The sequence below is a fragment of the Leiobunum rupestre genome, chromosome 5 (assembly GCF_980474605.1).
Source record: "Leiobunum rupestre chromosome 5, qqLeiRupe1.1.hap1, whole genome shotgun sequence".
Classification (NCBI taxonomy): Eukaryota; Metazoa; Arthropoda; class Arachnida; order Opiliones; family Sclerosomatidae; genus Leiobunum; species Leiobunum rupestre.
This window is the reverse complement of record NC_143388.1, coordinates 58,259,798-58,274,195: the sequence shown is the minus strand read 5'-3', so window position 1 is coordinate 58,274,195 and position 14,398 is coordinate 58,259,798. Positions and strand designations below refer to the sequence as shown.

At 37.7% G+C, this 14,398-nt stretch overlaps 3 protein-coding genes across 3 annotated transcripts; 1 reads left to right on the top strand and 2 right to left on the bottom strand.

Moving 5' to 3' along the window:
* Window positions 1–320: 320 nt before the first annotated feature.
* LOC149945406 (protein roadkill-like) lies at window positions 321–1,277 on the bottom strand. Its single transcript, XM_090176549.1, has one exon. The coding sequence runs from the start codon at window positions 1,275–1,277 to the stop codon at window positions 321–323; it is 957 nt and encodes a 318-aa protein (XP_090032675.1).
* Window positions 1,278–5,783: 4,506 nt separating this feature from the next.
* On the top strand, window positions 5,784–11,266 carry LOC149945405 (uncharacterized). Its single transcript, XM_090176548.1, has 6 exons — window positions 5,784–5,831; window positions 5,906–6,045; window positions 7,037–8,221; window positions 8,377–8,552; window positions 8,616–9,683; window positions 10,620–11,266. Exons 1-6 carry the CDS (start codon window positions 5,784–5,786, stop codon window positions 11,264–11,266), a joined length of 3,264 nt encoding a protein of 1,087 aa, XP_090032674.1.
* Window positions 11,267–13,275: 2,009 nt separating this feature from the next.
* LOC149945404 (speckle-type POZ protein B-like) lies at window positions 13,276–14,331 on the bottom strand. The gene has a single exon (XM_090176547.1). The coding sequence runs from the start codon at window positions 14,329–14,331 to the stop codon at window positions 13,276–13,278; it is 1,056 nt and encodes a 351-aa protein (XP_090032673.1).
* Between the last annotated feature and the right edge of the window lie 67 nt (window positions 14,332–14,398).

Genomic DNA, 14,398 nt, shown 5'->3' with positions numbered 1-14,398 from the left:
AAAGCGGCGCTTCTCTCTTTTAGGGCTCATTTCAGAGATCAAATCGACACTTCTCTCTTTTAGCGAATCCGGCGCTCGTATCATATCCGTCTTCCTCTTTAAAAACTATATTTTACGGCTTTATTAGCTCAAAATGAGAAAAATCTCTCAAATGAGCGGAGCGCTGCCCATACCCATAGTATTCGATTGAACCCCACAAATTTTAGACCAATTCTTCCCCTCCAAGAATGGAAATTGAAAAATTATTTATTTGTGGAAAATTACACCCGAAAGAAGATTGTAAAAATACATGTAATATGCTCGGGTCTCTTTTGTCTGTTTCAACCATCGCAGTTTGAGTTACCCTTCTTGATTTGACGAATCATTATTTGTTCGCAAGTTTTTACCAAACACTTGATTCCGTACATCTGCGCGACTTTGAACAAGACGCGACAGTTCTTCTCCAAGTTGGCCGCTTTCCCCCGGTACATGAAGGTCACAAGGTCCTCCAACTCTTCCGCGTTCAGGTCACTAGTCAAATCGTAGACGGTCGTTCCGTTGACTGCCGTTCCTGAAAAGTTGAAAAGAGTCATACGTTCGCGCAGAATTCCGCTGTGGCATCCGAATGATTTGCTCGCAGACTTCAACTGCACATCTCTTTTCACGGTGTCGTCGAATAAACTGAGCCGGCTAAAAGTGTCCATCGCCAAATCATTCCCGCATTCGTATTCGTACGTATCTTTTGGAAATACTTCTTCGGATGGCACTGACCAGTTGCTTTCGTTGAAATTGTGTATCAGGACGCAATCTACGTCGCATTCTAAAGTTAATTGTCCACCCGGAAGCAACGTTTTAGCGTTAATTTCCAGTTCAGATCGCGTTATTAAACTATATTTTCCGAAATAGCTCTTAGCTTCAATTGATTCGTTTGTAAATGCAATATGGACTTTCGTACCGCGAATGTCAATGAGACCACACTCGACTCGACCCGAAATCTGATCTGTATTCTCTGGCAACGAGTCGACGCGTAATTCTACATCGACATCAGCAGCAGCCGCTTTTATCGTGAAATACCATTTTAGGTCTTTCTCGGTTTTTGTTGAAAATAACGGGCTTTCGACTTCGTTATCTTGGATCAAATTAAGTAGCGTTAGAAAGCTAGGAAATGTGTACCTGAAACTCGCTTTGTAGACGAATTCTTTGGCAACCAAATGCACGCGCTCTTTAGAGGCGCTTCCTGGCGAAAGAAGTTCGTTGAATATTAGTAAGGGCACCGCAACCAGTGACAAAGCGCGCATGTTTCATAAATCGTCCTGCTATATTTTAAATTTGAATATCGTGACTCTTTTCGGTTTAGAATATCTTAATTTCGAATCCGACCTTTTTATAGGAGCCAGTAGAAACTGTATACGTCGGCTAAAGAGTTTTAAATTATCTTATCGAGTGAAGGAGGAACTCATTGGTGAAATAACTCGAAACAGAAATTGGTAAAAAAATTATCGATTTTGCGTTATTAATAATACCAAGAATTAATAATACCAAGAATTTATTCATACTTAAGTAGAATGACTATGTTGAGAATTTTGAAACGTCAATCGCTTCGGGAGAACCAATAAAATATCTGGCTGATTTTATTAGTTTTATTGGGTAGGAGCTTGCTGTTACTAGGCCTGTTACTGAGTCACTTTTCTCACTTAAAATCACTTTTTTAGTAACTATTTTTGAGTGTAATTGGTCCTCAATAAAACCAAAAGTAAATAGGTCCCAAACGCACTTGGGTCCAAACGCACGACGTCTTATTTGAGGGGTAAAATTTTTGGGCTTCGGAAATGACTTCCCCCTCGCCTCTTTACAGGGACACAAAGGTATCGGTTGTACTCCGCCACGATGAAAAATAGTTATCTATAAAATACGTGAATACTAAACTTTTGCTTTCGATAATTTGGTTAATTTAGTTCCTAAATAAAGTAGATATATGATAGAAACTAAAATGCGACATTTTAAAAGAAATAAACCGTAACTAGAATACCGCTCACTTAAATCGTGGAGAGCGTGGCGCCATCTAAGAGCAGAGATCGGGACTAATTGGTAAATCTACGATGTTAAGGCCTAACAATTTGCAAGTTTAACTGAAATAATAGCTATAGCTACGAGCTTTTTTGTTTATTTTACAATTGATATAGTAATTATTAATTAAAATCCACCGTTATCGAAGGAAATAATGGTCAGCATTTGACAGAGAGACTATTTGAAATCGCGAGGCGGTGACATGGTTGCCAGGGAATAAAATTAAAAATTTTCATCTTGAGCGCGGACCGGAATACCACAAATGCACTACTTCGCGCGTAATGTGCTATCCTTATTGGTTAGAAATATCACGTGATCACTAGCTCTTTAAAAAGGGTGTCAAGCATGGTGGAAGGTAAAATCTGGAGGCAGTGATAGACTTTCTCCCCCTATTTACTTTTGATAAAACTAGTCAAAATGTGATAAATTTTATAACATTGATTTTTCTTCTTGTTTAGTCACTTTTCAGTCACTATTTTTAAAAATTGTAAGTCACTTAATTCTCTAATTTTTGTTGCGTGACTCAGCAACTAGCCCGTGTTAGAGCATGAGATGGATTCTACATAAGCATTCTCCATAAGTAGAAATACATTTTTCTTGATAAGCACCAATATCAATTTGGGCAATCGGGAACCCAACAAGTCGGTCAAGGCCGTAACATTACCTCTCCTCGGAAGTTGGTCCATGGAGTAATAACAGGAGGGCCGACTCAGCCTTTGGGCTATGTAAGTTGATTTTGAAAGGAGATGCTAGCGTCACCTGCCTGTCGTACTGTCCTAAATGGTGCGGTCCATTTAAACTTATCCTGTTATTCCTCTATGGTTTAATTGTCATGATATTATTTATTTTTCAATTTGAAGACGTGGAAGTCAATGGCTCAGCTGTAAAAGCTTCACCTGGTCATGACGGTATTTTAAGTTAAAATAATTAATTAATTTTAATTTATAAATTTTAAATAAATTATAGAATAAATTGACGTTAATAAGTTTAAAAAAGAGTAAAGGAAGACGGACTTTCTCCAAGGCTGTTTGTCTAAATAAAGTTGTGGCGAATGTTCAACCTGCTAACTTAAAGGTAAAATGTCCACTCGCAAAAAATTTGACTCGGGTTCGATGCGTGGCCACAGCCGTATTTTAAATTAAACCAATTAATTTTAATTTAATCTGTAAATAATTAATTTTCTTACAAAATAAATTAATTTTTATAAACTTATTAACGTAAACTTATTATAGAATAAATTGACGTGAATAAGTTCATAAAAACGTAAAGGAAGAAGAACTTTCGCGAAAGTTGTTTCTCTATACAGCGTTGTATTATGGCATGGTTCAGTGGTAGAGCACTCGCTTGGCAAACAGGAGGGCCCGAGTTCAAATCTCGGTTGCCGTGTTTGTTTTTATTCAATAGACAAGTCGCCACATTTGAAATCCCTTATGAAATAATTTAAATCGAAAACGAAATCCCGTTATATTTAAATAAGAATTAAAATGTAAAACTCTTCCAACTATTAATATACAGTCAAGCTTTAACCAGTTATATAGCCCTATAGCCCATTAAAAACTAAAATGTATGGCGAAAACCGCATCAAAAAATATTGAGTGGTTAATTTTTAATAAAAGTCCATTCGCTCACGTTCCAAACGCGAAACACAATTTAACTCTTTCCTTGACCGAAGACCGAACATACTAATTAAAACCGCAAAGTTACCTCATAACTTTTGACAGACACCAGGACCCCGTCCTGTATATCTGACAGCCAAGAACTAAGAAAGACTAAATCTTCCATATTGACGGCAACGGCTTTATATACGATTATTTGATGTTTTTTAGTCCCGTCCAGATTTGACTAAAGTTCGAAAAATTGAAGAGATTATATTTTTTACCCGGTTTGATTGATAGTTCTCCACACGGTGGCGCTATATTATTACTTTTATATAGTTTCCGCGGGAGTTTTGAATAATTATCCTTTTTCTAAGCGTTATTAAAAGGTAAAAAACCCGCCTTATCATAATGGTTTCTTTACTTTATACATTCCTAAAGGAAGTCAATGGCTCGGCGGTAAACTATCTGCATTGTAACGATGCGACCCGAGTTCAATTCCTGAACACGATCAAATAAAGTAAAACACTCAGATATTTAATTAAATATAATATTAATATAATTTTCAAATATAATATTAATATAATTTATAAATATTTAATTAAATATAAGATTAATATAATTTATAAATATAATATTAATATAATTTATAAATATTTAATTAAATATAAGATTAATATAATTTATAAATATTTAATTAAATATAAGATTAATATAATTTATAAATATTTAATTAAATATAAGATTAATATAATTTATAAATATTTAATTAAATATAAGATTAATATAATTTATAAATATTTAATTAAATATAAGATTAATATAATTTATAAATATTTAATTAAATATAAGATTAATATAATTTATTAATATTTAATTAAATATAAGATTAATATAATTTATTAATATTTAATTAAATATAAGATTAATATAATTTATAAATATTTCATTAAATATAAGATTAATATAATTTATAAATATTTCATTAAATATAAGATTAATATAATTTATAAATATTTCATTAAATATAAGATTAATATAATTTATAAATATTTAAAATGATGTAGAATAAATTATAGTACCTAACGTTATAACTTTGTAAATGACATTTGCCAAAGCTGTTTTTTAGAAAAACACCGTAACTTAACAAGCGTTGGTGGCTGAGTGGTTAGAGTAAATCTCTTGCACAAGGCAGACCCGGGTTCGATTCCCGGCCGGCGCTAATAAATCGCAAATTGATACTAAGACGAATACCGTGTACAATTGGTGGAAACCCTGCCATTGGACGTTGAGAGATAGCATTACACTCAAAGTCATAAATAAGAAATTGGAGATAAAACGCCCGTACAAGCACAACAGACACAACATCTACACCCATCATAACACAGACACACCACAATCTCTACACCCACAACCGTCATAACACGAACTCAACATCCACAACCTACGCATAAACATTACACGTAAACGTAATACACCAAACCGTCACGACACCATCCAAACCAAATCGCCAATGAATCCGTTAACGCTCACCGTCACACCCTTCGAGAAACTGCGTACGCAATGATTAACCTTTGCACGGAAAATGCGAACGCGTTCGCAGGGCAGCCACACAGACAGACAGACAGACACGGTGATTGTATAACCCCTCCTAGGGGACTTTGTCCCCTCGGAGAGGTAAAAACACACACACTGATTAACATAATAACGATAAGTAGTTCTATTGCTTTAATGATAATTTTGTAACCGATGTTACTTATAATTATAATAAAATGCCACTTCAGTTATGATCTGATTGAGTCAATACAAAAATAGCACTGTTGAGTCATACGCAATTCATACTATATATTATACCATAAGTAACATAATAACTATAAGTATTCCTATTTGCTTTAATGATACCATAAGTAAAATGCCACTATTATTATTTATGAGTTACGACCTGATTGAGTCATACGCAATTGATATGAAAATCAGTTTCGTTTTTTCTAACCATGTTACTTATAATTATACTAAAATGCCACTATTACTATTTATCAGTTATGACCTGATTGAGTCACGCGCAATTACTATGATAGTTTCGTTGTATATTTCGTTAATTGTCTTACTTATTGTTCATAAGTTACTTACGACTATACTAAAATGTCACTATTACTATTTATTAGTGATGTGCACTATACTTTAAAAATTGTATTTTTATAACGAAATTTTCTTACTGTGTTTGACGTCCATTAATCCTGTTAGGTGTTGACATTGCACCATAGTCAGATGTCGAAGGCTGGACCCTGTTTTGCGTTGATACACATTTGGGGGTTGGTTTGCGCTTAACCAACAGCTCTGACCGTTCATTAGCCCTGCTTGGTACTGACACAAGAGCAGATGTTTTCCTCTTAATTGGCCGATTGTTAGTCTTAACAGGAGTGATTGACTGGGTGTCGAGTTCTGGGATAAACTAAAAATATTGAATAAAATTTAAAATTTTTCTCCAGACAATTTAATTAGAACTTCAATTTAATATTCCAACCAGAAATGTAATGTGTAATTACCTTAATTCGCCTTCCAAGTTTTGAAATTGACCGTCTCGCACACAGAAACTGATAATTGTTCTTCGTAAATCTACGCTGGAATCCCAGCTTTCGTAGGCTGCTTTCACAGCTGCGCGACAGTCACCATACGCCTTACTGGCTCCCGTAAATTTTAAAGTTTCATAAACAAGGTCTACCGAAACTTTATTTACGTAGCAAAAAGCTGATATGTCCAAAATTTGGGTTGGTGTTTCAACCGTTCTTTTAAAGAATAAACTCTTTAACCCTTTAGGCCAAGAGTTAAAATTTCCGTTTCCGATAGTGTTTTGTAATTGTGTCCAGTAATTCACTTTTCGTGTCGAGCTTTTTGGGGATGCCATGATTCCTACAGCCGGCTATGTTAGTAAATGAAATCCTTCTGGTCTTCAAAAATGGAGAAAAAATATAAGGGAAAACCCAATAATCCTTTGATTCTCGTACTCGAATTCGTGTTTTGACCTTGGCACCACAGTCGCGAGGGAGAACCCCAAATTACCACCTAACCCCCCGGCCCTAAGGGTCTTTAAATAGAAAAGAGGATTTTTCCACCCCCGACCCTACGCACTAGATAGGGGATTAACAAATTCTGTCTGGCGCCGATTTAGGCTGGCAATCAGACGGACGAGGGACATATTGCGACACCTTTTGTAACTTATTGGAAATAAACGGGCCCAAGGAATAGTTTCGTTATTCGAATTTGAAAAGAGAAGCCGAGTTTTTCTTTTAGCCAAACTGTAGTATTTTATAAAAAATAGTCGTTTTTGGAGTTATTATGGCTTTTAGCCTAGACAAACAAAAGTAACTTAATAACAATCGTTCGATTGTATACAGGGCTGATGAGCAAAGAGGTCTTGCTCGGAGGAATGGCTCTGAGGAAGTCCATCAACGTCCAAAAGCGCAAAGGCGACGAGAGAGGGCTGTTATAACCGACGAGCAAAGGGAAATCACCAGACAAAATAAAGCAGAACGACGTCGCAACCTAAACGCTGCTTCGAGTCAAGGACAAAGGGATATCATCCGACAAAACAACACGGAACGACGTCGCATCCTAAGAGATGCTTTGAGTCAAGAACAAAGGGAGGTCATTAGACAACGTAATAATGAAACACGGCGTTTACGACGAGAGATTGCTCGGAGGAATGGGCTGAACGATGACAGACTTGCTGCTGCCTTTTCCGGTGAGCTTAATCAATTAGCATATCAAATCTGTCCAAACTGCCAACGCGAGGAGTTAGCCACAGCAAACGGTATCACTAAATGTTCTGCCTGCTTGCGTGATGGCTTTAAATTTACCTTTCAAAATAATATGCAGCCTGGAAATACCCCTGTAGAATTGTTGAACTTGAGTGTCATAGAGCAAATGATAATAGCGAGAGCGCAACCCGTACTTCGTTATTTTCAAACTCGAGCGTACAACGGAGGCGGTGGACAGCTAAGATACACCGGAAACATAGTAAATATTGAACAAGATGTGCAACAGCTAGCAACAAGTCTTCCACGCACTCCAGCTAATGTTAGTGTAATATTAATGCGCCGTGCTGGTATGGATGGCCATCTAGATTTTCACGTTCGCCGCTGCGCTGTCCTTAGCGCTTTAAATTGGTTGGTTCAAAACAACCCTCTGTACGCCGGAATAGCGATCGACGATGAAATTTTGGAAAATTTACCCGAGGACGGTAGTGTAATTAATCAGTTAAATTACCGTGACGAGGGATCGGTTTCGGACAATCAACAACTCGAAGAAGATGAAATTAGCGAAACTGCTCTGCCATTATTAAAACACAGCGACCAACGAACGGTAATTAACAATGTCTTGGATTGGCCAAAAGGAAATCGTCATCCGATCAATGAATTTCGCCACGAAGGTTATATCGCTATGGCATTCCCGCATTTTTTTCCAACTGGAGCCGCAGATTTCACGGATAACACAAGAGTCAAAACTGTCACATTCCGTGAATGGGCAGAGTTTCTGATTCGTTATAAAGATAGACGTTTTGCCCAAGATCCCAGATTTCGGTATTTTTGTTTGAATACAATGTTGCGCCGCGACGCTTGTCAAGTGGGAACTGTTTACGCTAACCTAACTGGACTGTTTACGCTAACCTAACTGGACTTCGTGGGACGGTGCAAGAACTTTTAACTGACATCAGACAAAACCCAAATTTATTTAGGAGGCTTATGCATGTTCCATCTCGTATTCGATCTACAGCTGGATATTGGTACCAACGGCGATTAGAGCTGGAAGCGATGGTTAACCAACTTGGTGTGCCAACATTGTTCCTTACTCTTAGTGCAGCTGATTTGTGGTGGCCCGACTTAATGCGGCTTTATCACTATAATCCCGGAGGTAAGGGAGAAAAACAAATCGCCCGCGAGATGCAGAAATTATTAAACGAAAATCCTCTTATAGCCGATGAATACTTCAATAAGAGAGTTGCCGTAATGATGAGAATATTATTTAAGAAATTCAAAGTAGTTGACTTTTGGTATCGCTTTGAATATCAACATAGGGGCTCGCCACACTTGCACAGGGTTTTTTGGATTTCTGGTGCGCCAGACGTTCGACGTTTTGCCCAAATGACACCTGAGCAAATTGAAGAAGCTCGAATATTTTACGACCGCCTAATGTCGGCAACGAATCCCGTGTTGGAAGCTAAAATGGCGGAATTTCATCCTTCAAGACGAAATAGTAGTTTAGACGAAGCAGCTGATGAATATAAATTATCACAATGTTTAAATCGGTTTCAAAAGCATTCCAAATGCTCCCGTAACTATTGTTTACGTGGCCCTGAGGCGAATTTGAAATGCCGCTTTAAATACCCAAAAGTTCTACAAAATAATTCGACGCTGGAACTAGACGAACACGGTGTTTTTGTTTTTACACCTAAACGGAATGACGCGTTACTAAATACCTACAACCCATTTATTACGCACCTTTGGCGAGCAAACACGGATATACAAGTGGTGGCATCAGAACATGCTATCGTATCATATATCACCAAGTACGCGGCTAAAAGCGAACCGTCGTCGCAAAGCTATAAGGAAATGCTTGTAGACATTTTAAATACCTCAAATAACGTGTATCGTATATCAACTGCAATCACCAAACTTTTAATGAAAATTATTGGTCAGCGCGACGTTTCAGCTTGTGAAAGCATGCACTTGGTAACTAGCCAAGATTTGTACCATGCCTCGCGCTCGTTTGAAAAGATTTATATTTCTACTCAAACAAGTGTGGCTGTCAACCCACGTACCGAAGGTGATGGCACCAATGAACCGCAACAAAATAAATTATTCAATGCGTATATGTGTCGGAAACGCGAGTTAGAAGATATGTCTTTTCTAAAATTTGCTAAGACTTATAGTATCAGTGGTAAGGTAGCTGCTCCAAAAATTCATGTCAGAGTCAAAGAACCAGTGTTGCAAATTATTCCAAAAGTGAGCAGAGGTCGATCTATCGAAACACACAGAAAAAAAGGTGTTTAGGTTTTTAACATCTAAACATGTTTGAAAGCTAAACATGGGTAAGAGTTGGTGTTGTTTCCTTAAACACATCTATTTAAATAAAACGAGTTTCTCAAACAATCTTCCAAGATCTTTGCGGTAGTGTTCCAAAACGGAACAGCTGGTAAGAGGTCACGTTTAGAAATTAAACTTTGATGTTTGTAAACATAATTCTAAACACTGATGTTTAATAAGTGTATATTGCGTTACGAGTTTAATGTATATTTCGTTTAATTTCGTTTTCTATTTTTCAAAAAAAATAATATTCGTTAATCACCGTTATATCTGGTTATATTATTAGTGTTAACTACAATATGGACCGGGTTCCTATATTATCTCATAATTTTAAGTTATTGGTAATTAAGTCTTATTAAATAACACTAATGTATATAAATCAATAATTGAACATGAACTAGGAAATATTAATAAAATAACACTACTTTTGATGTGTTTTAAGGCCGTATTAACACAAATATAATTTAAATTAATATCGCTAAAATATAATCATGCAGTTAAATAAATGAAATTGACAGTATAGGCAGTAGGTTTCATTAATTCGTAGCCAATTAAAAATAATGTTATTTTAGATCGTAATTAAGCCACTCAAATATACGGAAAATTTAACACATGTTTTAAACCACAACACCCGAACCTTTGAACATGTTTAGAAACTAATCTTTAGACGTGTTTTCATTGTAAGCCCCAAATGCATTTAATATGTTTAATCTCTAAACGCATTTTATCTAACCACGTTTTAACGATAAATATAAGAAGCAAATAACACGTTAAATTTCTAAACGCATGATGTTGCAAAGCTAAACACCACTATCGCCTAAACATGATAAATATTCTGTTGCATTTTGGTGTTTAAGAAAGTGTTTAGTATCTTAACACCTTTTTTTCTGTGCAGATGAAATATACTTTAAGCAACGCCTGGCACTTCATATCCCATGGAGGGACATTGAGCAACTAAAAACTCATGGTTCGTGGGCTGATAGTTTCGTGGCCAACCCAATTGATAACTGGATGTTAGTAGTTGAAGAGGGTGAGGAAAATTCAGAAGATGTAAATGACCCTCAACCTAACCTTGAGTTGACCGACGCAATGCATGTTTCAGCTTCTCATTCTTGCCATTTGCCAACTGAGACAAGGCTGATTTACCGCGATTTTGATAAGCACCATAACTGGTACGCTTCCGCCACAAATTATCTTGATATCCGTGAAAACGTAAATTTAATTCAAGTTGCTAAAAGAAGCGCCCACGATTTGCAATCTGTACAAAATGCTGAAAACTTCAAATTAAACACAGAACAACTTGCTGTGGTTCACTATTTGAACCATGTTCTCGCTGGTAACTGCGATGAAAAATTGGCTTTTGTTATGGGACCAGCAGGAACTGGTAAATCTTGCGTTATCCATGAGATTGTTCGAGTTGTAGGTCCAGAAAAGGTTTTGCTCATGGCCCCAACTGGTGTCGCCGCGCACAATATCGGGGGGGCAAACAATTCATACCGCCCTCAAATTGACTACCACAAGAACGACGCAACAACTGTCTAGCGAAGCAGAACTTGAATTTCAAGAGAATATGAAGAATATTTCGATTATTGTGATCGACGAATTTAGCATGATTGGTCTTAATCTGTTAGGTCGAATGGATCATCGCTTACGACAAGCTCGACCTTAAACGCAAAATGAACCAATGGGTGGATTTACCGGTTTTTTTCCCGGAGATTTCAACCAGTTGCAACCTGTTGGTGACACTCCCCTCTATGGTCATCCAAACCCCAGAATGGATACTGCAATTGCGGGAAAGGCAATATACTTGCAATTCAAAAAGGTATTTTTCTTAACACAAATTATGAGACAATTTGGAGAAAAACAATTAAGATTCAGAGAGCTACTAGGGAGACTTGCAATAGGAGAACTAAATGACGAGGATATGAAAATGCTCATTTCGAGGAACAAAAATGCCAACTTGGACGTTTTTAACTCGTTTAATGACGTTTTGCGCATAAAATCCCTCAATGAAAATATACAAGAGTATAATAACGAAAAGCTTCGAAACTTGGATGGTATTATATTTGACCCGGGCTTTAATATTGCGCGCCTTTTAAAAATTAACAATAAGAGTGGATTATCTGCCAAAAAAACAGAACTTGAAAGGCTTAAGATCCTTTGGAGTACTACCACATAAGCCAAGTAGTAACTGTGTAAAGATATATTCGATTTTAATTTTGTTTTTTCTTTACCAAATAAACAGTAATCTTTAAAAACTAAATTATTTATCTCGCTTTCCTTTCTCTACTTGAGTTTAATTAATCTAAGCCTAATTAACCACCGGATTTGAATCTCGCTCCGCTCAAGTATTTGTTGAAAATTCCGTTTTCGGTTTTTGCAACGTCCTAGTATAACGTAATAAGATGCCTTTAGATACAGTTGTTAACAATAGCAGTAATTAATCAAATTATAGATTTATAAAAACGCAGACGCGGCTTGCCGGCCGAAGAGGAATGTTTACGGTCATCAGCTCTCCCGCTCGGCTGTCTTCCCACCGCGGAGTTTCTGAGATACGCGACGCCTGTTTATTTTCGTTGTAGATCGTTCGCTGGGTTCCAGCTACGTCACACACCGGGAAAACACCGTGTTTCCCCCCCGGTTTCTTCTCAGGCAGATATCTCTATTCCCGACCCCTCGTTATAAGCTAACCTTATTATACGCAGTATTTTTACCAACCTCCCATCATACCCAGTAAATATTTAGTAGGGAGCGTTGGAAGTCGACCATCTATTCCGTGTTGTTGTCTTACGTCCGCCACGGGTGTTACGTCCCTATCTCTTTGTAGCCCCCGTTTGCTTGGCCTTAGGTTTTCAAGCTTTGCATGCGTATAGTTTATTGGGTTGACCTGGATGGTGTTTGTCGTTTACTGATTCAATTTTACCTTTTTGCTGAAATTTGTAAATGAAATATTTACATATCAATCTTTAATAATCAGCTAGGCTAGTCTAATACCCAAGGCACGCGAGCGAACAGCTCCCTACACTAACTGTTACCGTTAACCTCAGCACGTTCTTATGGAAGGGGAAACCGAAGAGCTCGAGGGAAAACCCCTTAAACCAGTGGGGAGACAGCGAAAGAAGTTGTTCCGAGTTTTCACCCAGTGCTACAAACTGGGATCGAACCCGGTTCCTCTTCCTGCGAGACGAAGGTGTTAACCACTCCGCCACCCAACCTTTGATTTAGCTGCAACCTTAGAAAAAGACAATTTTAATGCATAAATATCTTTTTAATGTTACCAGAAGTACATAATACGCCCCTTACGAGAGAAGTATCCAACTAGTATGTAATAATGAAACACCTACCTTCGCAGGCTCGAGACACTTTTCAATGGTAGCGATTATCGGCGTTCCACGAAAAGAACACCAGCAGGTTGGGAAGATGGATAATTATCTCGTGAGATATTATTATATACTTCTGATATTACGCAGTTAACGTTTTTAGCCCGAGTTATGAAATAAAAGCAGCGGGTTACAGAAAAACATGAACTTCAACCAGTCAAATTAATTCATTTATTCATATCGGCAAGTAATAGCGCTTGGAGAATAAATACAATAGGCCGCTGCTGAAATCAGTTTCTTCGAATCGATGTCCTGGCCTAACTTCAAGTACTCCAGGGCGTTTTTGGCACGGACCTGACGAATGAGAACGTTCTCGCACTCTATATTTAGACAGTCCATGCCGTACCTCTTGGATACGCCGTACAGAACGCGACACGTGTTGGACAAGTTAGACGCCCGTCCCCGATAGTTGAACTGCACCATGTCGTTCAATTCCAAGTCGTTGACGTCGTCACTCAAGTCGTGAACCACGTCCTCCTGGTCGCCGGTTTCCAAGAGCAAAACTTTGAAATACGCCGATCGGGCTGACAAAATGTCCTTGTGACACTTGAAACTCTTCCCCGATGACTTCAATTCGACGTGACCCAAGATATGATCGTCGAAAAGACTGAGACGATGTAGCGTATTTGCGCTAATCGTTTTGGCGCATTCGAGCGTATTACTTTGTTGATTTGTCTCTTCTGTGGTCGGAATGACACCTTTCGTGGCGTTGATATTGTACTTCAAGACACCCTCAACTTCGCATTGAATCGTTAAGTGTCCATTCGGAAGGAGCTGTTGACGGTGACGTTCCAATTCAGCACGCTTTACGAAGGGCTGGAAGTCAAACATTTCTCCAGCCTGAATGACCTTTTCACCCGCGTTTTGAACGTGTTGTTTGTTACCAATAGCGTCGAGAATTCCGCATTTCACCTGACTCGAAATGCGAAGGAAATTTGGAGGCAACGCTGAGAGGACCAGGTACAAGTTGACAGTTTCCTCGCCGAATCCTGGTTCGATTTCGTAGTACCATTTAACGAGATTGTTCAGTTTGTTGTTAAACAAGGAACTTTTGAAAGAATTGCTTATTTCGACGTAAGGCAGTTGGAGGAAGTCTTCTATGGTGTAAGTGAAACTGGCCCGATAGTTACCACCGTTCTTGGTCAGTAAGTTAACTGATTCCTCGAGTAATTGCCCCCTAGTAATGGTGATCAATATGGCCAAACTAAGAAAAGCGTATGAAATCATGATTAATTCGTTGTGTAAGGTCATTTCTCTTTCACGTTATATTTATAGCTTCATTGTTTCGAAAAAA

Bases quoted from the DNA above. Each gene is read 5' to 3' on its own strand.
- LOC149945404 (XM_090176547.1), bottom strand. From the start codon at position 14,331: ATGATTTCATACGCTTTTCTTAGTTTGGCCATATTGATCACCATTACT.
- LOC149945405 (XM_090176548.1), top strand. From the start codon at position 5,784: ATGTCACTATTACTATTTATTAGTGATGTGCACTATACTTTAAAAATT. The intron at 6,046-7,036 runs GTTAGTCTTAAC...GATTGTATACAG, and splicing joins TTCCTCTTAATTGGCCGATT to GGCTGATGAGCAAAGAGGTC. The intron at 8,553-8,615 runs GTAAGGGAGAAA...ATCCTCTTATAG, and splicing joins TTATCACTATAATCCCGGAG to CCGATGAATACTTCAATAAG.
- LOC149945406 (XM_090176549.1), bottom strand. From the start codon at position 1,277: ATGCGCGCTTTGTCACTGGTTGCGGTGCCCTTACTAATATTCAACGAA.